At 38.6% G+C, this 27,860-nt stretch overlaps 1 protein-coding gene across 1 annotated transcript in view; it reads right to left on the bottom strand.

The window, feature by feature from the left end:
• LOC127653922 (low-density lipoprotein receptor-related protein 8-like) overlaps window positions 1-23,418 on the bottom strand; it is a 242,309-nt gene extending 218,891 nt beyond the window's left edge. Inside the window, exons 1-2 of the mRNA XM_052140780.1 lie at window positions 23,283-23,418; window positions 22,799-22,918 (exon numbers count right to left, since the gene is read on the bottom strand). Of these exons, the coding sequence (XP_051996740.1) occupies window positions 22,799-22,918; window positions 23,283-23,349 (187 nt within the window). The 5' untranslated portion in view covers window positions 23,350-23,418. The remainder of the gene's footprint in view (window positions 1-22,798; window positions 22,919-23,282) is intronic.
• Between the last annotated feature and the right edge of the window lie 4,442 nt (window positions 23,419-27,860).

The following is a 27,860-nucleotide window of genomic DNA, read 5'->3' as shown; positions in this document are numbered from 1 at the left end:
ACAGTGACACCAAGTGGTGTGGATGTAGCATCATTCAAAATGAATAGTTTTCAATTACATATGCTATTGTAGAAATTAGAGGTCGACCGATTAATCGGCCGATTTTTTGCATTTTTTTACATAATCGGCATCGGCCAATATCCACGCATATCAAGCCGATTATTAGGCAGGCACATCTGTGGGCAGCCTAGTGTTGTTGTGGAACACGTGTTCGACGCACACTGCCCCTAGAGTCATTTTCCAGCAGAGTGAGCAGACCTCATCCAGTGCCTAAGGAAGGAGCTAAATTCCTTGGAGAAAACAGTAAGGATTAAATTTGTATAACTTCTTTAGATTTAATTAAAAACTTTTGATATGTTACTGCCAACTTCAAGAAAAAACATCAACAAAATATATAACAAAGATATAACAAAAAGAACCGTTAAGAATACCGTTAAAGTACCGGATCGATAAGCAGTATCGGTAAGATTGTAATACCATTAAAACCTTAACGATACCCATCCCTAGTTATGCCTGTGCTTCTCTTGGATGCTCTGAATATTGGATTACGTGTCTGGATTGCCCCTTAATTAAAGCTGCATTTGGATCTCAACCTTCGTGTCTCGGAGCAGTTCGTAACACCTGCTTTGTTTATTTAATATATTTGTTATACATTATTTATACAATATGTTTTTACATTATACATTTTTAATTTTAAGTGTACAAGTGCAGATTGGTCAAGTGTTCAATAAATGTATTTGTTGAGAAATGTTGTCTATCTTAAGTAATTATTTGTGTTACATTTTATCTTTCAAATAAAAGGTTCAAATAAGAGGTTAAAAACCAGCACATCGGCCAAAATAAATCAGCAGCATTAATCGGCCATCGGCCGACCCGGATTTCAAAAGATCGGCATCGGCCTGAAAAAACCAATATCGGTCGACCTCTAGTAGAAATTCACCATTCACAATCAGACATGACTAAATTAATCCAAGAGGGAGTGTCCAATGACAAGACGGTTACTGAGATGAAGTTAGAAGTATTCAGCTGGTCATGTATTTCTAAAATGGCAGCCCCCATGAGGGCAGCCCTGCCACATGTGGAATAAAACATTTTTATAAGGTTACTGATGACTGCAGTCCTCATCTCATGTGTGTGGTCTTGATATTATACATCGTTTTCAAAACTAGCAATCGTTTTTTAGGAGTAAACCTTTTTTTTATTGGGGGAAAAATTACAGAGCACATTGCAGCTGCATATTTTGCTTTTCTTTTCTTATTATCTTATATCTGTGGAATAGTGTAATTATGTATTTTGTACAGGCAGAAATTCAAATAAGAGAGTCTTTAGACATTTTTCAATATTTTATTTCTTTGAAAACATTTATAGAGACTGCCATGGCATCATTTTTAAAATGATCTTTTTCAGCCTATTATTGTAGTATTATCTACAGTTATTACATATAAACCCATCCCAAAATGGCACGTAAAAACAAAACAAACTAGCCTATAGTTGGTTGCCTTACATGTTGTTTAAACAGATTTTTTACTGTCTAAGTGGGTGGTTTTAGCGAGAATAAAATACAAAACGGACTAAATACATTTGGTCAGATATCTGGCTATGTGAGACTATGGGGAAAGTTAATAGCAACTTACAAAGCCAAACATCTCCAAAATAGAAGAGAGAAACACAGGACCAGACAAAGTGAATTCAACTTTTTAAGACTGTTTAGTCTCTGACAGGAAGATATCCTGCAATTGTTAATATTTATGAGCAGCAGAGGAAGCAAAAGTGAAAATAATTAATCAGGAAACAGAGATGAATGTAAATTACTGCAGAAAGTCTATATCTATGCAAAATGGAAGAACAAACAGGTAAATGGTAAAGAAAATGACAATTAGTCCAAACCTCAGCACATAACCCTTTGTGTTAATGTTCACACTGCTGCAGGCTCTGAAAAAAGTGCCGAAAGTGTTAAGCTACACAGAAGAAAAAACAAGACCCACTGATGGTAAAGCACTATCTGCCCTTACATATACATATCTATTCTTTGAACTCACATAGCAGCCACACAAGTGTGCATTCACATCAACAAAGATCAGACAGACTGTAATCTAATTACCGAAGCAGTGCATCCTATATTATGGACTAGCTAGAGCTGTGAAGTTTGTTCTGTGGAAATGCTGACATGTCCTGCTGGAGTGGACAGACCTGTTTTGGACTCATTAAAGCTACTAAGCACCACCTGGTCTCTCCTCTCAAAGCTCACTGAACTGGACATGCAATTAAAAGGAATAGTTCATCCAAAAAGGGAAATTATGTCATCATTTATTTACCCTCATGTCCTACCTTTTTTTCCCTCAGAATGCCTAAGGTTCTTTTTTCCTTATAATGAAAAAGTATGGGGACAGTGGCTGTCAAACTCTGTCAAACAAAGTGCAAATGAGGGCTGCCTGAATAATGTCTTGGTAGTGAGATATTCTTCATTGCTCTATCCACCTTACTTCTTACACATAACCGAATATGAGGCGATCAGATGATGTTAAATGGTGCTTACTGGCTCGGTGCATGGTTCTGTGACATCAACAAAGACGTGGATGAACTTGCCCTATTCCCCGGTGTGACGCAGATGTGCTCAAAGCTCACACACACAAAGACTGACTCACCTCAAACACACTATTTGCAAACATTCACATTTAAATCTTCTAAATCTCATGAAAAAATAATGGATGAATGGTATATCTAAATATGAATACTAAGCTAAAACACAACACATGTCCATAAACAATGATTAGTCACCCAAATACATCAGTAATGTTGAAACGTATGTGGGTTGACACAAAGTGTCCATGGTCTTTTTTTTTATTATTATCAACAACAACAAGATTTTCGGTTAAAATGTATATCAATAAATAAAAAGGAAAGTATATGTATATTCTTAAAAACAAATCAGGTCTCCACCTAGTTTTTCCATAATTTGGAAAATCACCTTCTTGCCTCAACTCTTTTACTTTAGATGGTGCTGTGTGGTGACAAATTAATTTCTACAAATATTAGGTTTACAAAGAGTTCATATTGTCTCTTAATATGTGATCATAAAGGCTGGATGCATATAAAAATAAAATGAAACTGCTTCTAGTGGTTCAAAAGGTGTTGTTTCAGTTAGGATACACCTGTATAAAGACTGATTCTATAGGCAAACTGTAACAGCCAGCTTAGCTTTCTGAAAGGACATACAGTGCGGTTTAAACGGATCAACAACTATGTAAATCTTTCATTTAGGTTGTCAAAAGTGATTTCCACCATGAAGAAACAACCACCTCTGTGTGGGTGCATTGTGCAAGACTAAATATTAGAAAACATATCACAGTAAAAACAATATTATGCATGCAAACACTGAGCTAAGACACAAACACACACACACACAATGAATTGCATTGGTGTGGCCTGTGTTGGAGACTTGGGACCTCGCACTAATCTTGCATGAAGACAGGGCTATTGAGGAAGTGTCAGGGTGCTTGCAAACAGGAGAAACTCTTACACGGACATGAAAATAAAGAAAAGACGGAGGTCCCACCGATTACACATGCTAGAGGCGAGAGAGAGAGAGAGAGAGAAACATGAAGAGAATTGAGCACAAGCTCCTGGAAGTACTGGAGAGAAAAAAAAATGAGTGAAGGAAATAAAGAGACAGTGAGGAGGGACTGAGGGCATTGAAAAGGGGAAGGGTAAAAAAGGGAGCAAGATGGATACAGAGAGAGAAAAAGTCTTTAATAAGTCCCTAATCTTCCTTAAAAGCAAATTGGCTAGGCATATTGCACACCTCATTTTATAGTAAATATAATAGGGCTGCACAATTATAACATTATAATTGATGATTATTTCCCTTGGTATTTGTAAAGCGGGTTAAGGGAAAGGAGAAAAAGCACTGCAAAAACATACATTTAATAAAACATTTTAGGAAAAATATTGACGCAACATAAGACCTACATGGACTGCTAGAATTGACACTTTTGGTTAATTGTGGCAGCTGTAATTGTAATATCGATTTACTCAATTAACTGTACAGCCCTACCATATAATGTCTATGCTTAATAAATCTGAATGAAAACTTTTTCTGTGCTTACTTTACACCTCTGTATATCTCAAAATCTGGTAATTTCTTCATACGGTTACTTTCTCGGTTCTCTTATCTCCTACAAACCACAGCATAACTTCCCTATTTTCCTACCAGTTAGTGTGTGTGTGTGTGTGTGTGTGTGTGTGTGTGTGTGTGTGTGTGTGTGTGTGTGTGTGTGTGTGTGTGTGTGTGTGCACGCGCGCAGTTTAATTGCTCCCTGCAATTCCATGACAATCAAGAAATGCATTAAAGAAGACACCACGCTGTGCCACATCAAACATAGAAAAACACACTGACATGCACAAAAACAAACAAATCTAAATGAGAGGACTCAGAAATATGCACATAACAAGTGAAATATGTTGTTTTAGACCCATGGTTATTATTGTTAATGAAAACTATTACAAAGATGAAAACATGTTAATTAAAAAGAAAAGACAAACCATAAACCATACAAATGAAGACTAAATCTAAATACAGATAAAATTACTTGAATTTTCATATTTTTACCATCTGTGTGTATTCTATCAAAAAGAACCACCAGCAATGGCCGTCTAATCAAGACAATGTTCCGGTATAGGGCTGGGTAAAAATATTGATTTTCCGATTTACCGTGATTTAAATTTATAAAACCTCAAGAATGATTCTTTGCAACTTCTAGTTTAAAGTTCCACTTCTATTTTGGTTGTGTTGATGTTTGTTTGTTAAATACCAGTTAAAATGTATAGTTTGGGCCTGTTAGGTTTTAAAGGTTCCTAGTATAATTTACATTAGAAAACAAAATTTAAATCTCATCAGATCAGAAATGAATCAAGAACTTGTGAATCAGAATCAAACCAAATCAGGAAATCTAGATACCCAGCCTTATTCCTGAATCATAAATGCCCAGAGTGACAGTAGGTACAATTTACTGATAAATGTTGTTGTGCATTTGACTAAGAAAATTTGAACTTGAACTTTGGTAAATTATAATTATTTTAACATGTTGATATGCACCCCCTTTTTGAGCACAAACCATGAAAATGACATACCTGAACTTAAATGGTTGTATTTACAGGACCCTTTGGAGTATGGACACAGTTGTAATATCTTTTGAAAGAAGACACTTAGAATTAGAATCAGATTTAATATATGTTGTTATTTTTAAAGTTACAGAAGCTGAAGTTTATAGTAATGGAAATATTTTGTGCTGAACGCGTTTTTCTAATCTAAATAATAAAAGTGCAAAGTCAACCCAGAAATACAATGTTCTCAAAGCCACAAGTCTAAAGAAGTTATGTTTCAAATTTGAAGATGATCTAACAAAAAAAATTACAGAGTAAAATTAAGGCTCCACCTTTCAAGACAACACAAAATTTGACAGCACTGCTTGGCTATTATGAATAAAACGTCACCACATTTAAAAAATAAAAATAGACTTGAGACACGCTCATTTGTTTATGAGACTCTAATATATAAGATAATATACAGTTTTACAACATGAATGCTGCTCAGATTGCATAGTTTGTTGAAGAATGATGACGAAGGGTAAACTTTTCAGGGGAGATCTCATGTAAACAATGGAGAATATATCAATATTTCTCAGATGTATCACTTTTATGGACAAAAAGTGCTATTGGATGTTTTTTAATGAACGCTTGACATGGACAATTGACCCAAGTGTGGCGAATTGGATTCATCTGGCGATCACATTTTCATAACAAAGGTATGAAGTTCCATTTTGATATTGCATGTTTTCATTTGTACTCCTGGCACTAGGGTTGCAGCAGTATACCGGTTTCACGGTATACCACGGTTTGAAAATTGACGGTTATCATACAGTGTACATTTGCTTATCTACAGTATTGAGAAAAAAATGCAACTGGACGGAGATTCTCACATGCGCGTGCGCATCTCCTTTCCTTCTCGACTGTCTATCAGACTCGTCAACTTGCACCACACATGTAGCAGATGTCAGAGAGAAGCGAGGCGAGGGGGTCTGATATGAGTGTGTGTGTGTGTGAGTTAAAGCAGTATTTCTCAACTGGTCTATTCGGACTGGGTCGCGGACAGCAGGGAAATAACAATGCCATGGTAACTTCTCCCATTGAAGATATTTTGATGGCCGCCCAAGTGATCGAGTATTTACATGCCGAGGCAGATTTAATGTTAATCTCGCAAACAGCTAAAGACTTCTCATCTGCACTTTCGCGAAAGTAACGAGCTCGCGCTAATGATCTGATCTTCTCTCTGGCGCGCACGTTCAACTACTGGGCTTCCCTCGATATTGTGGAGCGCATACATCAAATCTGTGACCAATTTCAATTCTAGCGAGACTTTTCTAGTTTAAAGTCTTACGGAGATTGTCAATTCGAACCTCTCAAACAGTAGCAGCCCTGACAAGCCAAACAGCACTGAGGAAAAGAGCACCACTGTGCTATGCACCAAAAAAATAAATATAAAAAAAAGATTACACACCAACACCTTTACAAATTTGTTTCAGGATTTTACATGAGTAAAAGTAACGGTTATATTTTGACAAAATGTTTCAGTTTCATATGAAATAATCTAAAAAGGTAGAATCTATTAGACCTCATTTTATATCAACAGTGGCAGTTTTGGTTAAAGTTTCAAGATGTGTTTCAGCTAGTATTTAATTTTCATAAATACATTAATTTATTATTATTATTATTATTATTATTATGACTATTATTTAAGACTAGCACACTGACCTAACCATGGTAATGAGGAGACTTTCCTTCTGTGTAATATGTGTATAAATATTTAATATTAGGTAACAAACAGGATAATAATGGTCCCATAAAAGTAAATATGCTCTTCAATTTTTTAAAGGGGGAGAGAAAACTTCCTGTAGATTTTGACATCAACCACAAAAATAATGTCACATGATGCATGTCCTTGTACTGGAAAACCATGAACAAAACTATACTAAATACAGGTTTTGTTTAATCTATGGCATGTCGACACTTGATTTCCAATGTAAAATCTGTCCTGAAGCAAAACCAGTTGAGAACCACTGAGTTAAAGGTACAGACATGAGCAGTCTATGTTAATTATTTATAATCATAGGACATTATTTTAAAGCTCACACAGCTGATGTTATTTTTCATTTAGTAGTTCATTTAACATGCTATGATAACATGTGAACTAACATGCTTTAGTTATATAACATGTTATAGTTCATGCTATTTTTTATCATGTTTATAATTCTGTTTATCATAATTCTGTTAGCTTTCTTATTATTTCTATTTATTTTATTTTCACAAGGGAGACTTTTTTTTTTTTTTACACATACCATTTATAAAATAAATGGTTTCAAGTTTCAATTATAATAAAGTGTTTGCTCAAATAAATAGATAAATAAAATAACCCTGTTTTCACTGATAATAGTAATTGTGTAATACCGTATACTGTGATACCGTGATATTTTCTGAGACGGTTATCATACCGTATCGTGAAAATCTCATACCGTTGCAACCCTACCTGGCACAAATAATTAAATCGCTGGTTCTGGAGCATTGCTATTGTGAAACAGAGATCGGATATAAATGTTGAACCCTAATACATTTGAAAAGATGTATAATTTGTTAACATTAATTACATTTATAGATGGTAAATTATATATTAAATGTAAACAGAGTGAAGTCACTCCCGAGTGCGGTGAAATTGTGTATCAACAGGTTAAGCATAAAGTGGCATATGTTGTCATTATAGGCTCATTTTCTCATTGTCATGTTCAAGAAACCAATTTGAAATGATTCGAGCTTTGTGACATGGTGCATTATCCTGCTGGAAGTAGCCATCAGAGGATGGGTACATGGTGGCCACAAAGGGATGGACATGGTCAGAAACAATGCTCAGGTAGGCCGTGGCATTTAAACGATGCCCAATTGGCACTAAGGGGCCTAAAGTGTGCCAAGAAAACATCCCCCACACCATTACACCACCACCACCAGCCTGCACAGTGGTAACAAGGCATGATGGATCCATGTTCTCATTCTGTTTACGCCAAATTCTGACTCTACCATCTGAATGTCTCTACAGAAATCAAGACTGATCAGACCAGGCAACATTTTTCCAGTCTTCAACTGTCCAATTTTGGTGAGCTCTTGCAAATTGTAGCCTCTTTTTCCTATTTGTAGTGGAGATGAGTGGTACCCGGTGGGGTCTTCTGCTGTTGTAGCCCATCCACCACAAGGTTGTGCGTGTTGTGGCTTCACAAATGCTTTGCTGCATACCTCGGTTGTAACGAGTGGTTATTTCAGGCAAAGTTGCTCTTCTATCAGCTTGAATCAGTCAGCCCATTCTCCTCTGACCTCTAGCATCAAGGCATTTTCGCCCACAGGACTGCCACATACTGGATGTTTTTCCCTTTTCACACCATTCTTTGTAAACCCTAGAAATGCTTGTGCGTGAAAATCCCAGTAACTGAGCAGATTGTGAATTACTCAGACCGGCCCGTCTGGCACCAACAACCATGCCACACTCAAAATTGCTTAAATCACCTTTCTTTCCCATTCTGATATTCAGTTTGGAGTTCAGGAGATTGTCTTGACCAGGACCACACCCCTAAATGCATTGAAGCAACTGCCATGTGATTGGTTGATTAGATAATTGCATTAATGAGAAATTGAACAGGTGTTCCTAATAATCCTTTAGGTGAGTGTAATTATATATATATGTACAGCAATCAGAACGCAGACAATGAACGCATCATTGTCTGCTTTCTGATTGTTGTTTGCCAGACTGCAAGCGTTCCTGAGCACCATTGAAAGCTCAAGTTAGGTCAAGAGAGTTCTCCGACTTCTTTCTCTCCCTCTCTCTTTATGTCACTCAAAAGCACAGAAATATCACACCTTCAAAAGATCTTCTTCCTTCAGCAAGGAGAACACCATAAAATACACCCATCAACCATCCACATTGTGAATTCAACTCTGGTATTTATTTATCGTCCTCATCTCAACTGTGGATCATAGCTGCAGAGCAGATACCACTCACCATTGCAATGCAGTGATATAGTTTTTAGCTCGATTTTCCACAGCTGACAGAATACAGAAAGGTAAGCACTTGTTATATATGAGAGCTGTGAGAAAAGTTGAGACAAATAAAGTGAAAAGTCTGCCCAAGTCATTGACAACCACAAAATAATAATAATCTCTGAGGCACACATACAATTTTATATGAGCTTACACACATTAAGAGTGTCTGTCAGTGCACGGATGGGTATTAGCCAAATCATTTATTCATGAATAACAGGTATTGAAATATTCTCCAGCTTCCATTGCAAGTCAAAAATGGGAAACAGACTAGCGTGCATAAGAGCATGAATTAGAGAAATGTAAATAAAGCAGAGTTGTGACAGGATATCAGCACAACTGCAAACAAATATAGATAATTTAGTTGTGATCTTGTGAATTATGTGTGAAGAGACAGAAAGCCTGCACCACAATACAATATTGTCACATAAAGACATCTTTCCAATGCTATGTCCTTGCTGACTACATGCAACAATGAATCATTGGATTGGTGCAGTACATTTAAATTAATCAGGATTAGTTCATGAATCAGTTGAGAGGATTTGCGAATCAGTCTGAAAAGAACTCAAGATCAGGATTCAACAGTTTGAATTATGGACTGAATCAGTCACAGACTGATTTCACAGAGAAACCCAAAACAGTAGGTCAACTATTCTTCTAAATTTGAAGTCTGTGCAAAAGAATGCCCCCAGTGGCCACTGTTGCTAGGTGTATGGGCATGTATGAGCTCCATTTTCAGGGTGAAATCCCCATGGAGGGGCACCATAAGAGAGTTGTTTTCAGCTGTATAGTAAAAACTTTGTTAGAGAAAAAAAAAAACTCAAACTCTGAATCATGTTTGCCATTGATTATGCAAAACGCAATAACTTTGTTTTAATACAGTTTTTAACACTTGGGTCTCCCACACTACTGACGCAACATACTTCCAGTCGCACCACAGGGTAATGTCAACAACCTGGGGCCGCTACAAACAAGTTAGAAAAGGAGAGGGCGCTGACCAGAGGAAAAATTATTTTGTTTCTAGGACTTAAGTTCTAGACTGAAATTTAAGTGAAATTTTGAACTGTTGGTGGTGCAAGAGGGTGTGAGTGAGAGGCCCCAAATTTGGGTCAGTCTCTATCCTTGTGCCAAATTTCATAACTTTCCTATGTAAAGTTCTAAGGGCTCCCATAGACTTTCGTCAAAATAATATTAATAAAAAGGACACTAACAGATACAATAGGGGCTTTGCAAATGGCCCCAAATAAATATATCTTGGGACGGAGATTCTGTGCAAAAACAAAAACCCATTGAAAACACTGCCATAGTATACATATATATATATATATATATATATACACATACACACACCACCAGAGTCTTACATTAGTACTCTGTAACCACATTAGAGAAGAAGCATTCCTATATGCTTTCTACATTCTGCCACCCTGCCAAATGAATCATTGGCCTGTGGCTGATTGTGCTGCACACCTTGATGAGCACAGACCACCTGGATCCTGCCAACAATCAGAATAAAAGTGTGGAAAAATAGATAAATGCAACAAAAAGCATCCAAAGGCTACCGAGTGTGCTGGAGGCAGTGTCTTTGTTCACCTCTCCCTTTTCTCTCTTGCTCTCTTTCCCCACCCCCACTCCCCAAGAACAAACAGAGACCCAAGAGAGTTCATATCAGGAAGTAGCTTTTGAAATTCACATGAAAAGCTTTATTCAATATATTCAGGCAATATGCACTATATCTAGGCAAAAACATGTACGTCAGTCTTTGTTTCTGTCAGTCTCTCTCTCCTTGGCTCTCTATCACTCTGCCTTAATGAATAAATTCTCACAATATTAGCATTAGAGGAAATACAAGCTAAACAGAGTCACATGTTGCCAAAGTTTTTTTTTTTTTTTTTTTTTTAGAATGTGTATGTGTGGTAATGAAACGAGGTAACGAAAGTGTTGAAGGTATGGCAGTTTTGAGAGGTTCGATTTTTGTCCCCCTGAGAGGTTAAAATAACTGGTTGGTATTTCTTGCAAGTTTTGTCTTTTTGCACTAGCTTAAAGGGACAGTTCACATGCAAATGTATATTTTGTCATAATTTTTTTACTCTCATGTCATTCAAAACTGTATGACCTGTAGGCACAATGTTACAAACTAACAGCCTTTCACTTTTATTGAATGGAAAAAAGATAAAATGTAAGTTAATGGTGACTGAGAATTACATTCTGTCTTAAATTTCCTTTTCTGTTCCAAGGAAAAAAGTCATATAGTTTTGGAATTAAATGTGAGTGGTGGTGGTGTAGTGGGCTAAAGCACATAACTGTTAATCAGAAGGATGCTGGTTCGAGCCCCACAGCCACCACCATTGTGTCCTTGAGCAAGGCACTTAACTCCTGGTTGCTCCGGGGGGGATTGTCCCTGTAATAACGGCTCTGTTAGTCGCTTTGGATAAAAGCATCTGCCAAATGCATAAATGTAAATGTAAATGAGGGTGAGTAAACAGACCAATCTCACAGTGAAATCGGAAACAGTAGGTTGACTTTTGTATAGTTAAAACCGGTCTCTGCTTACTGAAATTTAAAACACTGCCCCCAGTGGCCAAAGACATAAGTGTTGTTGGCCATTTGGATGTGCGTGAGCTCCATTGTCCATGTGAAATGTCCACAGAGAAGCACCAAAATTGGTTGTAAAGCTAATTGTCTTCATCTGCACAGGATGTAAGTGAAGCGGAATACATATTTTATAAACTGTTGTCAAGTCTTTAGATAATTAGCTACTGATAAGCTAAATGGCTAATTGGAGACAATTGGAGGTGTATCTGTTGATGTCTTTTAAGGCCTACCTTCAAACTCAGTGCCTCTTTGCTTGGCATCATGGGAAAATTAAAATAAATTAGCCAAGAACTCAGAACAAATTGTGGACCTCCACAAGTCTGGTTCATCCTTGGGAGCAATTTCCAAACACCTGAAGGCATCACATTCATTCATAAAAATGCAAGTTGCAAGTATAAACCCCATGAGATCACGCAGCCACCATACCGCTCAGGAAGGAGATGCATTCTGTCTCTAAGAGATTAATGTAGTTTGGCGCAAAAAGTGTAAATCACTCCCAGAACTCAAAGGACCTTGTGAAGATGCTTGAGAAAACAGGTAGACAAGTATCTATATCTGCACTAAACGTGTCCAATATCAACATAACCTGAAAGGCTGCTCAGCAAGGAAGAAGCCACTGCTCCATAACTGCCATAAAAACCAGACTACAGTTTGCAACTGCACATGGGGGACAAACATTTTACTTTTTGGCCATAATGACCATCGTTATGTTTGGAAGAAAAGGGGGAGGCTTGCAAGCCGAAGAACACCATCCCAACTGTGAATCATGGGGGTTGCAGCACCATGTTGTGGGCGTGCTTTGCTGCAGGATGGACATCGAGGAAGGAAAATTATTTGGATATATTGAAGCAACATCTCAAGACATTAGCCAAGAAGTTAAAGCTTGGTCACAAATGGGTCTTCCAAATGGACAATGACCCAAGCATACCTCCAAGGATGTGGCAAAATGGCTTAAGGACAACAAAGTCAAGGTATTGGAGTGATCATCACAAAGCCCTGACCTCAATCCGATAGAAGATTTGTGGCAGAACTGAAAAAGTGCGGGCAAGAAGGCCTAAATACCTGACTCAGTTACACCAGTTCAGTCTGGAGGAATGGGCCAAATTTCCAGCAACTTATTGAGAAGGCTACCCAAAAGGTTTGACCCAATTTAAACAATTTAAAGCCAATGCTACCAAATACTAACAAAGTGTATGTAAACTTCTGCCCCACTGGGAATGTGATGAAAGAAATAAATCATTCTCTCTAATATTATTCTGGCAATGGAACTGGACTATGCCTCCTGGCGGATGGCAGCGGACTCCTCCGCCTCCTGGGGGACCGCTCCAGTACCAGTGGATTGTGCATCCTCGCCGTTGCAATCCTTAATCAGCCGGGTTTCGGCACCACTGTGGCAGACAAGCCATCACTCTCTCCCACTGATTGGCACGGAGTTGCCCCAGGTGTGCATCCTCGCAGCCCGGCCACACCCTCCTCCTCGTCACACCTGTTTTTACACCTCACCTTAGCCTTAGGTATTTTGGACTCAAGATGGCGCCGAGTATGGCTGCTGCGTTGCGAGCTCCGTTACAACACTGCGGTTTATTGTTTGTTTTGTTTACAGTTCTTTGTTTTTTTGTCTTGGATGTTGTCTGCCTTATTGTTTACGACAGACAAACGCTTTTGGACATTAGTTCTACAATCACACATCGAAAACCGGACTTCAAATTCCTTAATGCCGACCCGCTGTTTACAAACACGCCGGCGGAGCCCTTTGTCTGTGCTGCTCGGCCGCGGAAACGCAGAAGGAAAAGAGGAAAACGAGCCGGCGTTCTCATCAGAGTAAGACGTCGTGCAAATCGACCCCGCTACCCAGTATACTACTGGCAAATGTTCAGTCTCTGGACAACAAACTCTGCGAGCTGAGAGCGCGGATCTCTTTCCAACGAGAGACGAGGGACTGCTGCGTTATGTGCCTTACAGAAACCTGGCTGTCTACGGAGATTCCAGACTCGGCCATCGAAATCACGGGCTTTTCCGTGCACCGAGCGGACAGAGCGAAAGACCTCTCTGGTAAAAGCAGAGGTGGTGGTGTATGTTTTATGATCAACAAATCATGGTGTGATCAGAGGAACGTACATTTCATCAAGTCTTTTTGCTCTCCTGATCTGGAATATCTCATGCTTCTGTGTCGACCATTCTGGCTGCCGAGGGAATTCACAGCGGTTATCATCACAGCTGTGTACATCCCCCAGCAAGCCGACACAGACCGGGCACTCAGGGAACTGTATGGGTGTATAAGTGAGCAGGAAACCGCGCACCCTGAGGCTGCGTTCATTGTTGCCGGGGACTTTAACAAAGCCAACTTCAAAGCAATCGCCCCAAAATACCACCAACACATAAAGTTCAACACACGAGGGGACCGGGTTTTGGATCATTGTTACTCTCCCTTCCGGGAAGGCTACAAATCCCTCCCCGCCCCCATTTGGCAAATCGGACCATTCTTCCGTTCTGCTTCTGCCCGCTTACAGGCAGAAACTGAAACAGGAAGCACCCACCCTCAGAACGATCCAGTGCTGGTCGGACCAATCAGACTCTGCGCTACAAGACTGTTTTGATCACGCGGACTGGGAGATGTTCCGGTCCGCCTCTGATGACGACATCGAGGTTTACGCTGACAGCGTAACGTGTTTCATCAGGAAGTGCGTAGAGGACGTTGTTCCGACCAAAACTATACGGATATACCCCAACCAGAAACCATGGGTTAACGGCGATGTTCGCGCGGCACTCACTGCGCGGACCTCCGCTTTAATTCTCCTAACACGGAGGAGCGTAAACAAGCCAGTTATGCCCTCCGTAACACTATCAGTGCAGCTAAACGCCAGTACAGGCACAAGCTTGAAGGCCAGTTCAACACCACTGACTCTAGAAGTATGTGGCAGGGAATTAACACAATCACGGACTACAAGCGGAATAAAGTCTCCGCCATGAACACCGCTGCATCTCTCCCGGACGAACTTAATACATTTTATGCTCGTTTTGAGGACAGTAACACCGCCCTCGCGGAGAGAGCACTCGCTGCTGACGCTACAGAGGTTGATTCACTCTCCGTCTCTGTTGTGGATGTAACCCGATCATTCCGACGGGTGAACATCCGTAAAGCCGCGGGTCCAGACGGCATTCCGGGCCGCGTCATCAGAGCGTGCGCGAATCAACTGGCTGGTGTTTTTACGGACATTTTCAATCTGTCCCTCTCCCTGTCTGTAGTCCCCACATGCTTCAAAACATCAACCATTGTGCCTGTACCGAAGCAAGCTATAATCACATGCTTAAATGACTGGCGTCCTGTTGCTCTGACCCCCATCATCAGCAAATGCTTCGAGAGGTTAATCAGAGATCACATCTGCTCTGTTCTGCCCCCTCTTTGGACCCATTGCAGTTTGCCTACCGCAACAACCGCTCCACTGATGATGCCATTGCATCTACAATACACACTGCTCTCTCCCACCTGGAAAAAAGGAACACATATGTGAGAATGCTGTTTGTAGACTACAGCTCAGCATTCAACACCATAGTGCCCTCCAAGCTTGATGAGAAACTCCGGGCTCTGGGCTTAAACAGCTCGCTGTGCAGCTGGATCCTGGATTTCCTGTCAGGCAGACGTCAGGTGGTTAGAATGGGCAGCAACACCTCCTCATCACTGACCCTCAACACTGGAGCCCCGCAGGGCTGTGTTCTCAGCCCACTCCTGTATTCCCTGTACACACATGACTGTGTGGCAACACATAGCTCCAATGCCATCATTAAGTTTGCTGACGATACGACGGTGGTAGGTCTGATCACTGACAATGATGAAAGAGCCTACAGAGAGGAGGTGCACACTCTGACACGCTGGTGTCAGGAGCACAACCTCTCCCTCAACGTCAGTAAAACCAAGGAGCTTGTTGTGGACTTCAGGAAGAAAGACGGAGAACACAGCCCCATCACCATCAATGGAGCACCGGTGGAGAGAGTCAGCAGCTTCAAGTTCCTCGGTGTCCACATTACTGAGGAACTCACATGGTCCGTCCACACTGAGGCCGTTGTGAAGAAGGCTCACCAGCGCCTCTTCTTCCTGAGACGGCTGAGGAAGTTTGGAATGAACCACCACATCCTCACACGGTTCTACACCAGCACTGTAGAGAGCATCCTGACTGGCTGCATCACCGCCTGGTACGGCAATAGCACCGCGTACAACTGCAAAGCCCTGCAAAGGGTGGTGCGAACTGCCAGGAACATCATCGGAGGTGAGCTTCCCTCCCTCCAGGACATATACACCAGGCGGTGTGTGAAAAAGCTCGGAGGATCATCAGAGACTCCAGTCACCCAAGTCATGGGCTGTTCTCACTGCTACCATCAGGCAGGCGGTATCGCAGCATCAGGACCCGCACCAGCCGACTACATGATAGCTTTTTCCCCAAGCAATCAGACTGTTGAACTCTTGATCTATCAGGATCAATAATTAGCACTGCACTTTATTAATCTATAATCTCACACTGGACTGTCAACATATTCTCCTCAATACAACTGCTATATATATATATATACACATATATATTTCATATACTCCCACTTATTGTATTGTATTGTATATTCTGTTCTATATTCTGCATTGTATATAATTATTGTGTTGTGTAAGTATGTGTACATCTGATTTGTAAATTGTTTTGTGTAAGTATGTGTACATTTGATATGTAAATTGTTTTGTGTAAGTATGTTGTTTATTGTAATTGGTATATGTCTCGTCACTGTCATGACTGCTATGTTGCTCGGAACTGCACACAAGAATTTCACCTACTGTTGCACTTGTGTACATGGTAGTGTGACAATAAAGTGATTTGATTTGATTTGATTTGATTTGATAAAACACAGACAACTTTATACCAAGAGAACTCACTATCTGCCAGTTTGATGGAGTATTATTAAAGTATAGCAAAGGTCTTAAAGTGGAAATGTAGGAAATACAAATTTGCCAATCCTGCTTGACAACAAATATCCAAAAATCATTGTTGTATTTTCTTCCTTTTTCACCAGAAATTATTCACAGACCAAATAAATTTACTACAATTTCACCAGAAAAGGAAAAGTATTATAAAAAAGGTGAATCAAAGTGAGAGAAATGGTGTATCGTTTGACTTGTGTTCTGCATTGTAATTACTGCATGTGTGAAGACATGAATCACCCATCATTGGTATGTGGTTTTAAGTATATTTTACCAATACAAGCACATCCCCATCTTACATATATGTATATGGAACTTTACAGGACCTGTAAACTATCACCATTTCACCCATTTTAATCACATTTTTATCTTCACAAGTTCAATTTAAAAAGTCCTGAGGGATAAATTAATTTTTAAAAGTAAAAATATTCCATGTAGTTTCTCAATTTATATAAGGTCATTAAACTGCATGTTTAATAATTATAGAAACAATGGAGGGAAGAAAAAATGTAAAATTGTTGAATTTATCACGACACTGATTTTTCGGTAAAATACCCCTTTTTCCTGTTGAAAGACACTTGCACAACATGAAATGAGGTGTTCATAAACACAGTATATTGAGATTGAATCAGAAATGACTGCATTTCAATACATAGCACAGTATCTCTATGGGTGTAATAGCACATGTTAATACATTAATGTGCTGCCAACACAGAATAGATATGTTGGTTGTAACCTTTCAAAATGACTTCATATACAAAAGAGATGTTATTCCCACTGGCCCCAGTCATGCCTGCGAAACATGCCATGCCTTTGATACAGGCAGTTAGTTTCATTATCTCAACAGATTCAATATACATTCTACTCTAGACTGGATAACTAATTACGTCTCTGACCTATTTGATTATTTTTAAGAGGTTGGAAGAAAGCTCCTGTTTAAGAAACACAACTTGATTGTGTGTTTACTGTGTGTGGGGGGGGGGGATTACATGGCCATTTTAGTTTACAAACTGGTAATTACAAGGGTATTATGCTATAAATGGAGTTTGAGGACATTCATAGTGTACCCATAATTCAAATCACGTAATTTTTTTTTTTTAAAACACGTGGGTTTTTTTTTAGGGTTAGGTTTAGGGATAGGGTATAGAATATATAGTTCGTACAGTATAAAATTAATTATGTCTATGGAAAGACCTCATAATGATAGCCGCACCAACATACGTATGCGTGTGGGTGTGTCTCTGTGTGTGTGTTAGAGAGAAAGATGGGCAGCCAGACATTTCAGCTACAGCCCCTCATTACATTTGTGGTGCCGGTGTGGGAAGCATAGGATTCTGAAAAAAAGCCATGAAATGTTCTGTGATGCCACATGTCAGGGAGGCAGCTCAAATACAATACTTACAGTATATCTGCAGCACAAATCAGAAAAGATAAAGCCTTTCTGTCAAACACCTTGTGACAAAATGTTAGTTTTTCTCAGGGGGTAACTTGTCTTTCTTCAAAGACGATAAAACGAATCAGTTAACATAAAATAAATTATACAACAACTTTAGCAGGGCTCATAAATATTATTCAATAAATATTTTTTTTCTGTTGACCAGATAGTTCAGATATGTATGTGCATCAAAAATTAAATATAGGGTGTTCCTCAAAGCTAAGAATGCAAAGAACAAACTTGCTTTCTTGTGAATCTGCCTTGCCTAACAACCTTCAAAGAGCGAACTCAGTAGGAAGGAGGATGTAGAACACATATGCGAGTTTTGAGATGTGCTGCAAAATGAGGATTCAACAATCCCAAAACTATTTTCTTTTTATATCGAACAAATCCACATGAACGCAAGAATGCATAAGAACTCAAATTTAGAGACAACCATAGAACGATTCATTGGCAAGTATATAAAAAGATTATTTTTTTTTATTTATAATTTATCTTGTAAATAACTGAAATGTATGTTTACAACTTACAACGAACATTTTACAAGGGTTTGGTATCAGTACAGATTTCTCAATTTGGCTTGATTTCCAATTCACAAGATCTTGATTCAGTTCTGATTTCAATAAGATTTGATTCAATTCTGATTCATTATCAAAATATAGTATGTTCCAATAATGATGTCCATTTTGGTCACATATAAAATACATTAACTTACAGCTTAGTCTGTCATCTACATAGAGAACCTTCTAACTTGGTTAGAATTTTTTTTATATATAATTAACAACAGGTCCTAAACTATACAGCTAAATTGAAATACATTTAACAAATGTAATAATCAAAACAACCAAAACTGAAGTCAACATTAAAATAAGATTAAAAGATCGATATTGAGATTTAAAGAATGGATAATTAAAATGAAGATTGCAATTAATCAGATAAATCAATATTTTTACCCAGCCCTACAATTGACAATAATTTATTAGGTTTTTAAACAATAATAGCTTTAATTTTATACCGCTATAATGTAGCTCCATAACAGCTTTAACTTAAACACACTTTGGTGACAATAAGTCAACAATGGTCAATACATCATAAAAAAATAAATAACTATATTTAAGGTTGCAAGGCATAAAACATGCACGTTCATTCCATTATTCAATTACAAACCTTCAACTGCCTAAAACATCTGCCAAAAAGAATACATCTACTCTGTAAAGATGGAAGATCAGGGAGGCTTTCAGTCCCGAATTATCAATCATTATTTTCAAATAGTTTTGGCAATTTTTTGGTTATTATAACACTCATTGTCTTACTGTTTTCATATAATTTGATAAACTACTTTTAACAGCCACACGATTTTCTCTCTCTCTCACACTCACACACTCACACAAGGGGAATACATTAGCATCAAGTCCCTAAACTAACGGTAAGTAAACAAATTATTATCCGCCACATGACTGCTTTATCACAGGTCATATTTACCCTGGTAAAAGCTCTTTGTAGTTTGGGATCTTTTGAACTACTGCTGTAAAAAGTGCTATCACTTCTTAATAAAAGAATCTCCATATGACAAATGTATCCACTAAAAAGACTGAGAAGGCCATCCTGAGACACATAAATAGTCTCCAGCCACTAAGCTAATGTCTACCAAAGAGTCCACTTCATCTTCAGACATAAAGGTCTGTGATTAAAACTTGAACTGAAAAACAGAGATAGAGGGACAGGGAGCAAAGTGCGTCATAAAGTGTTGCTATTACCGCCTGTGTCTGGGAGGGGAGCACAAAGCACAATCCTAAAGGTATTATTATAATTGAATAACTGTCAATGTCTGCGGGAAAATATCCAGTAGAGAGAGGGGAGCTTTCCTCACACTGACAGCCCAAGAGAGTGCTTCTACCTGGGAAGAAACCACACAGACACCCTTCCTGCTGGAAATACCATGGGTAACTGGGCATCTTAGCATTGATCCAATTAAACTGGCATAGTCATTGCCAAAAACACACTTGGTGCAGGCAACAAACCTGAATCTCAAGGGCATGACAGCTGGCAGTGTCACATAAATTATAGAGCATAATAATTATATTATTTCCTTCAAATCAAACTGAAACAAATTAAAAACAAAAACATAACCCAAACAGATTTAATACATAAATAAATAATAAAAAGAGAGGAGTGAACAAGTTCCTCAAATGGGGAGAGCATTAGAGGATTAGATGAAAAGACTGAATTAGTGGGTTAACAAGATAAGCAAAGATCCAACAAAGCCACAGAAACATTAGCCCATGCTGCCTTTCAAAGGCATAAATGTACTCAAAATTTACTTACAACCAAAAATTGTGTCTCTTATATTATGATCCATCCAGTGACAAACTATTAAGCCATTTTCACTGTTGCAATGTTGTTATAGTTACTGTGTTTGCCTTTGCAGAGCTGCATACACTCTCCTCCTTTTGGGTTTTTCAAATGTACATTCTGTTGTGTTGTTTGTGCGCAGAACAGGTGGGCTGCTGATGACTGTTTGTAATGTGTAGGAAGTGTGTCACAGCCCAAGCGGCACTAATGCAGCAAGTGAATCCAGCCATGTGTACGTCTACGCTATTTGGGACAAGTGTGCAGGCGTCTAATTCTCTTTCTTGAAAAATGCAGCCTACCACTCCTGCCCCACAAACTCAGTTTAAGAAGTAAAGATGAAAAAGCTTAAGCAGGAAGCAAAAAGCATCCCTTGCAAAAACAGAACAAGGGTGAGTAATAGAAGTAGGTCTATGACCTTTATAATCCTACATTACATGACAAGATGTAATGACTATTTACGACATGAACTTAAAGTAACTGTTGGATAAATGTAATTTAATCAGTTTTAGAGGAATTTAATTGCTATGCGAGGAAGTGCAAGCATTCCCTACACTAAGCCTCCTCTACTTTACCACATTAATCAACTAACCAGAATAATTACCTCACTTCCAATTAATACTGTTACCAATACAACAGGATAATTACATTTTGTGGGAGCTTCGCCTTTCTCCCCTCAGTGGAGCCATACATCTCAGTTAAGTTATTCGACTTGCTGATTACGCTTTTAATGTTTGTCTTTCATTAGCGAGTCCTGCAAGAATCAATCTTGGCTATGTCAATCTTCTTGTAGATTCTTCCTGCAAAGTTACCACTTCTAACCAAAATTCTGTGTCAAATAATGCTAAAAATATGCCCAATTAAAATGTCAGAGCAATATATACTTGCACTTTACATTGCAGTGTCAATGTTACACATATCATGTGTCACTACATTGAAACCATAATAAGTTGACTACACAATTAATTGAGTAAGCTCATTCCTTCAAATAAACTGAGTAATGGCATTTCCAAAACTTGTGTAGTTAAATTAACTTAGCTTGGTGTTTATATAAAATTAACTTTACTACTTCTACTACTACTTTTCAACTTTAAGCTAGGGTAACTAGATGCAAGCTAGTTTAACTCAAATCATGCTATTTTAACTTAATAATTTAATTTGAATGGACTCAAATTAAAGTCATACAAAAGCACAGCTTAAATAATGAAGATTATAACGGATTCCGGATTAAACATAAAATAAACACATTTATCCATAGTAAAGCTTAGACAGTACTTATGTACTTCAGTTGCGCATGCACAAGGATAACAAGATAGTAATAACAGGGTCCAACTTGACCAAAGGGGACGCAGATCACCCTGGTGACATCACACTAAACAACTATTTCCAACAAAACATAAATAATACTACAAAGAGCTAAAACCTTTATGGATTCTTAATAACAACTATTTAAATGCCCCTATTTGTTCCTTTTGACCAAGAAAAGTGCAAGGCATAGTGCATATTCCAAGAGTTATCAACACTTAAAATCTTAAGTCTATGGAACTTTAGATATTTGAGTTATTACTGCAAAACTTGATATTTAAAGTAATGTTGAATTAAGACAACATGATTTCCCCCATAATGACAACATTAGTGTTTCCAGTGTATAATTACAAGAACAATGTACATACAAGTTCATTGTTGTTCTTTACCATTACTGTGTTTTAGGTAACATGAACACTAACGTAAGCTTGCATGTTTACTATATGAAATGTCAACCTTTTTACACAATTAAAGTAAAACGTTAAAATAGGAAGTAAAACTTGTGAAATAACCAATGTTACCCAAAACCATAGGCTACCCCATTGACAGTTACAGACATAGTCTGGGGTCTTACTAAAAGAGACGCATAAAGTCTCTGCCTGTGTTTCAAAACCTAATAAGCTGCCTCCTTAGGGGCCATTCACACAAAAGTGTAGCGCTACATGGACTTCTTTGACTGCAGAGCCGTTTTTTAGTCGCCGTGTCAAGTATAAAAGACGCGTCTCGAGAGACACCTGCGTTATGTTATATTCGGGAGAGAAAAAAAAACAACAACAAGACAGCGGTCAACGATGTGTCTAGCTCAGACGGACGCAAAAATACGTTCAGTGTGAACGGCCCCTTAGACAGTATTGTTTGGCATCACACGCGCGTTTAGAGCGCGCGTTCCCTATTACTTCCCTGTTACTAATTTCCTAAAATGCTAGCTTTTGAGACTAGAATGTATTCCGACCAGATTCGGAACAAAGAGGGCACCAGCATGACTAAGACAACTGTTAAATAAAGGTGAATATACTCACGGCAGTTCTCCTCATCGCTGTTGTCCGAGCAGTCGTCATCATCGTCACATCTCCACGGAGTCGGAATACACCTGCCGTTCCTGCACTGAAACTGACCGCTTTCACAGTCCGGTGTAGTACCTGTCATGTAACAAGTCATGCTTAAATGCATAGCACTAGAAAACGTTTAATAAGTTACGAAGCTGCACAGTAGCCTACCATGTCAAAATGTGGCCACGTGTAAGATGACAGGCTGCAATAAAGCATTAACCTATAGCACAAGCCACAAACTATATGGTCTATAAGACATGACGCATTGGTGCGCAGAAACGATAAATGCTTAACTTGTTTTATAGTTGCTCTTTACTTTTAAACACAAGCCGATGACATACGCTCATACAACTCGTCATCGAAAGTGAATGAGCGCCTCGGCGCCGGTGTTTCTCCACCAACATCGCTTCACAACATTCACACCTGTGTATGTCATCGTGCAGCAGACACTTACCGTCCACCAACAGAAATCTCAAGGGTATCATGTGTAAAAGCAGCAGCTTCCCTATTACCGTCCACATTTTCACAGATCAATGCGTCGTGCTCATAGGAAATATAAAAAAGCTGTGATGTACAGTCTCTGCCTCCAGTCGCCGTGCAGCCAGCGCTCTCTACCTCTACGCACGCTCCACTCTGCTTCAGATATAAGTTTGAATTAATGACGACGTCGCTGGAGGGCGGAGTTATATGTGCTGGAATACGCGTATGGGCGGGCTTTATGTTTGCCATTATAATAAGCCCTGACACACCATCAATCTACGCAGTAGGAGAAATGAACCGTTTCATGAAAATGTCAGGGTAGAAATATATTTATAGAGGGTGTCAGTAAGGAGTAAGCACGAGAAAGCCTAATATCTGGAGTGACAAATAATAATAATAATTAAAAAAAATGCCATTATTTGGACTGTTTCTGAAAAATAAACAGGTGATCCATTTATTTCTGATTTAATTTGTCGATAGTGAGTGACCCATAATTATAAAAACAATAACACACATACACAATGTGTATGGGTGAATGAGGAAGCCAAATTAGTGTTTTGGTGTAAAAATTCTACAGTTAAAACCTAAATTGTTTATATTTCATAAAAAAGTTATGTTTCTTCTTATTTAACAATAAAGTGAATTGGAGTGGTTTGTAATATTTTATGTTATTTAGTTTAACTTTATTGAATTGTTTTAGAGTTGTGTGTTACCAATGCTATTTTGTCTATTGCCGCATCCGAATTTGCGTACTGTAAGAATATGTAGGCTACTGTTTTTGATGAAGACCATACTTCTTGGCCATTAAAAAAGTATTCCCTTTTGGTAGCAATGCCAGCAGCTAATGACTACCGTTCTCAGACATCCGACTTACATGTTTTCATATGGCACACTAATGTACCAGTTGTTATTACAGTGATTTACAATGATTTTGACTTCACCAAAATGAACTTACAGTCAGACTGCCCTCTGCCAGCATCATCTCAGTTGGACTACACTACCTTAAAATGGAATACATATTGTAAACAATAAATTAATGCCAATTGCCAACTAAAGTCTTCATCTGACAAATAACAAGGCCACTGCCTCTACGTGCACTTCCACAGTTAATTCAGGATGAACTTCAAAGACATTTAGTCATTAATTAACCCGACACTGTAAAAACGTCCGTAATTATAATGGTAAAAGACTGTAACAAAATTACAGTAAAATTCATACATACAGTCAGGTCCATAAATATTGGAACATCGACACAATTCTAATCTTTTTAGCTCTATACACCACCACAATGGATTTGAAATGAAACTAACAAGATGTGATTTAACTGCAGACTTTCAGCTTTAATTTGAGGGTATTTACACCAAATCAGGTGAACGGTGTAGGAATTACAACGGTTTGTATATGTGCCTCCCACTTTTTAAGGGACCAAAAGTAATGGGACAGATTAACAATCATAAATCAAACTTTCACTTTTAATACTTGGTTGCAAATCCTTTGCAGTCAATTACAGCCTGAAGTCTGGAACGCACAGACATCACCAGACGCTGGGTTTCATCCCTGGTGATGCTCTGCCAGGCCTCTACTGCAACTGTCTTCAGTTCCTGCTTGTTCTTGGGGCATTTTCCCTTCAGTTTTGTCTTCAGCAAGTGAAATGCATGCTCAATCGGATTCAGGTCAGGTGATTGACTTGGCCATTGCATAACATTCCACTTCTTTCCCTTAAAAAACTCTTTGGTTGCTTTCGCAGTATGCTTAGGGTCATTGTCCATCTGTACTGTGGAGCGCCGTCCAATGAGTTCTGAAGCATTTGGCTGAATATGAGCAGATTTCATCCTGCTGCTTTTGTCAGGAGTCACATCATCAGTAAATACAAGAGAACCAGTTCCATTGGCAGCCATACATGCCCACGCCATGACACTACCAACACCATGCTTCACTGATGAGGTGGTATGCTTTGGATCATGACCAGTTCTTTTCCTTCTCCATACTCTTCTCTTCCCATCACTCTGGTGCAAGTTGGTACAAGACTCATCTGTCCATAGGATGTTGTTCCAGAACTGTGAAGGCTTTTTTAGATGTTGTTTGGCAAACTCTAATCTGGCCTTCCTGTTTTTGAGGCTCACCAATGGTTTACATCTTGTGGTGAACCCTCTGTATTCACTCTGGTGAAGTCTTCTCTTGATTGTTGACTTTGACACACATACACCTACCTCCTGGAGAGTGTTCTTGATCTGGCCGAGTGTTGTGAACGGTGTTTTCTTCACCAGGGAAAGAATTCTTCGGTCATCCACCACAGTTGTTTTCCATGATCTTCCAGGTCTTTTGGTGTTGCTGAGCTCACCGGTGCGTTCTTTCTTTTTAAGAATGTTCCAAACAGTTGATTTGGCCACACCTAATATTTTTGCTATCTCTCTGATGGGTTTGTTTTGATTTTTCAGCCTAATGATGGCTTGCTTCACTGATAGTGACAGCTCTTTGGATCTCATATTGAGAGTTGACAGCAACAGATTCCAAATGCAAATAGCACACTTGAAATGAACTCTGGACCTTTTATCTGCTCCTTGTAAATGGGATAATGAGGGAATAACACACACCTGGCCATGGAACAGCTGAGCAGCCAATTGTCCCATTACTTTTGGTCCCTTAAAAAGTGGGAGGCACATATACAAACTGTTGTAATTCCTACACCGTTCACCTGATTTTGATGTAAATACCCTCAAATTAAAGCTGAAAGTCTGCAGTTAAAGGACATCTTGTTTGTTTAATTTCAAATCCATTGTGGTGGTGTATAGAGCCAAAAAGATTAGAATTGTGTCAATGTCCCAATATTTATGGACCTGACTGTAGCTCATACATGTAAACTGTTGTAAAACTATGTTCCCCGTCTACCGCTCACTTCGACATTGTGTCTAAGAAGCGACACTAGGGGTCTCTCTTGAGCGCTCAATATGCCTCTGATCTATGAAAAAAGGCCAATGAGAATTAGGTAGACAGAACATACAGGTATAAAAGCGGGGAAACATGTCGAGTGGTGGCCAGATCATTTCCAGCTCCTCAGAAAACTCCTGAATGAACTTGACGTATTTCCCCGCTTTTATACCCGTATGTCTGGGGGCGAGGTATGCAAATTTTGTCTGCCTAATTCTCATTGGCCTTTTTTCATAGATCAGAGGCATATTCGGCGCTCAAGAGAGACCCCTATTGTTGCTTCTTCAACACAACGTCTCGTTCCCTCCATCAGGGAATGGAGGTTACATACGTAACCTACACATTTTTTTAGATGTACAAATTTTAAGTTTACCATATAATTAATGGTAAAAATATATATTGTGTTTAACAAGAGAGTGCATGTATTTTTACAGTGAATTATTGTTAAAAATAAGGTAAAAGTTTTTTTAAAATAATAATCGGGCGTTCTCAGAATTCCCTGCGTGACACATCACATTTCAGTATGTTTTATGGAAATAGTTATATTTCTTATTTTTAATGTGTTACCCTGATGGTGGTTTGTTAGTTGTGTTTACAACCTGTTGTGTCTTCACATGTTAATTGGTCATTGCTCTTGGAAGGGCCACTATTGATGAACTTTATGTCATCATGTGCCTTTCTGTACAGTGAATAACTATACATTATAAAGTGAAAAGCACATCTTTATAGTTCCAGAATTGTAGTATATTGAGTTTATATTGTTTAATAATAACAAATGGTGATCTGTAAAATATACAGGCATCAAAATGACATCCTGTAAAGCCTGAAACATGGTCACTGTAAGTTGCCAAACATTTCTAAGGTAAATGTTTGGCAACCACAGCTGCTGTAAATGTACCATATATTTTACTGATTTTCTTTATTGCAGTGTACAATTCACACAAGGAAAATTTTGCATAAAGGTGCAGTATGTAAGATTCAGAAACCCTTGTTATTAATGAAACTTGTGGCCATTAAGTGAACTGCAGGCAGCTGCCTGTTGCTCATGCTCGCTCACGTACACAGACTCCATAGGGACGCGAGCAAGCATCCAAAACAATGACATAACGTACAAAGAGACTGAATGTGATTCACTAGCATCATGCTGACAAAATTACACAGTTATGATTGTTTTACCATAAATTTTGAGACTGCATATTATATTTGATTAAAACAAAGTAGACTAGTGTTGGCGTTAGCTAGCTAGCCAGCTTTATCAATAGCTGTTAGCTAAATTTGGGGGATGGTGACAGTAGCTGTTTATAAAATAGACTGTACATAATAAATATGTTGACACAATTTAGTATCGATGTGATTCCATCATAACTGTCATTTTGATATATCGATGTGCTATTGTTTTATAATAATAGAATGTATATATTTTCTGCATAACCAAGTTATGTTACACTAATGAATGGAGCCTTTTGCATTATCTTGAACATTGTCTAGCATTTATTTCATGTATTATTGTTGTTTACCTTGCTGAATAATTACAGATTAACATTGACATTAACCTGACTTTTAGTATAAAGAGAAGATCGTTGAAATTATTTGAAAGTTATGAAACAATGTAGCTTGCAATTCG

Source organism: Xyrauchen texanus, chromosome 13 (assembly GCF_025860055.1).
Source record: "Xyrauchen texanus isolate HMW12.3.18 chromosome 13, RBS_HiC_50CHRs, whole genome shotgun sequence".
Lineage (NCBI taxonomy): Eukaryota > Metazoa > Chordata > Actinopteri > Cypriniformes > Catostomidae > Xyrauchen > Xyrauchen texanus.
The sequence above is the reverse complement of the archived record's forward strand: the minus strand, read 5'-3'. Positions and strand labels throughout refer to the sequence as shown.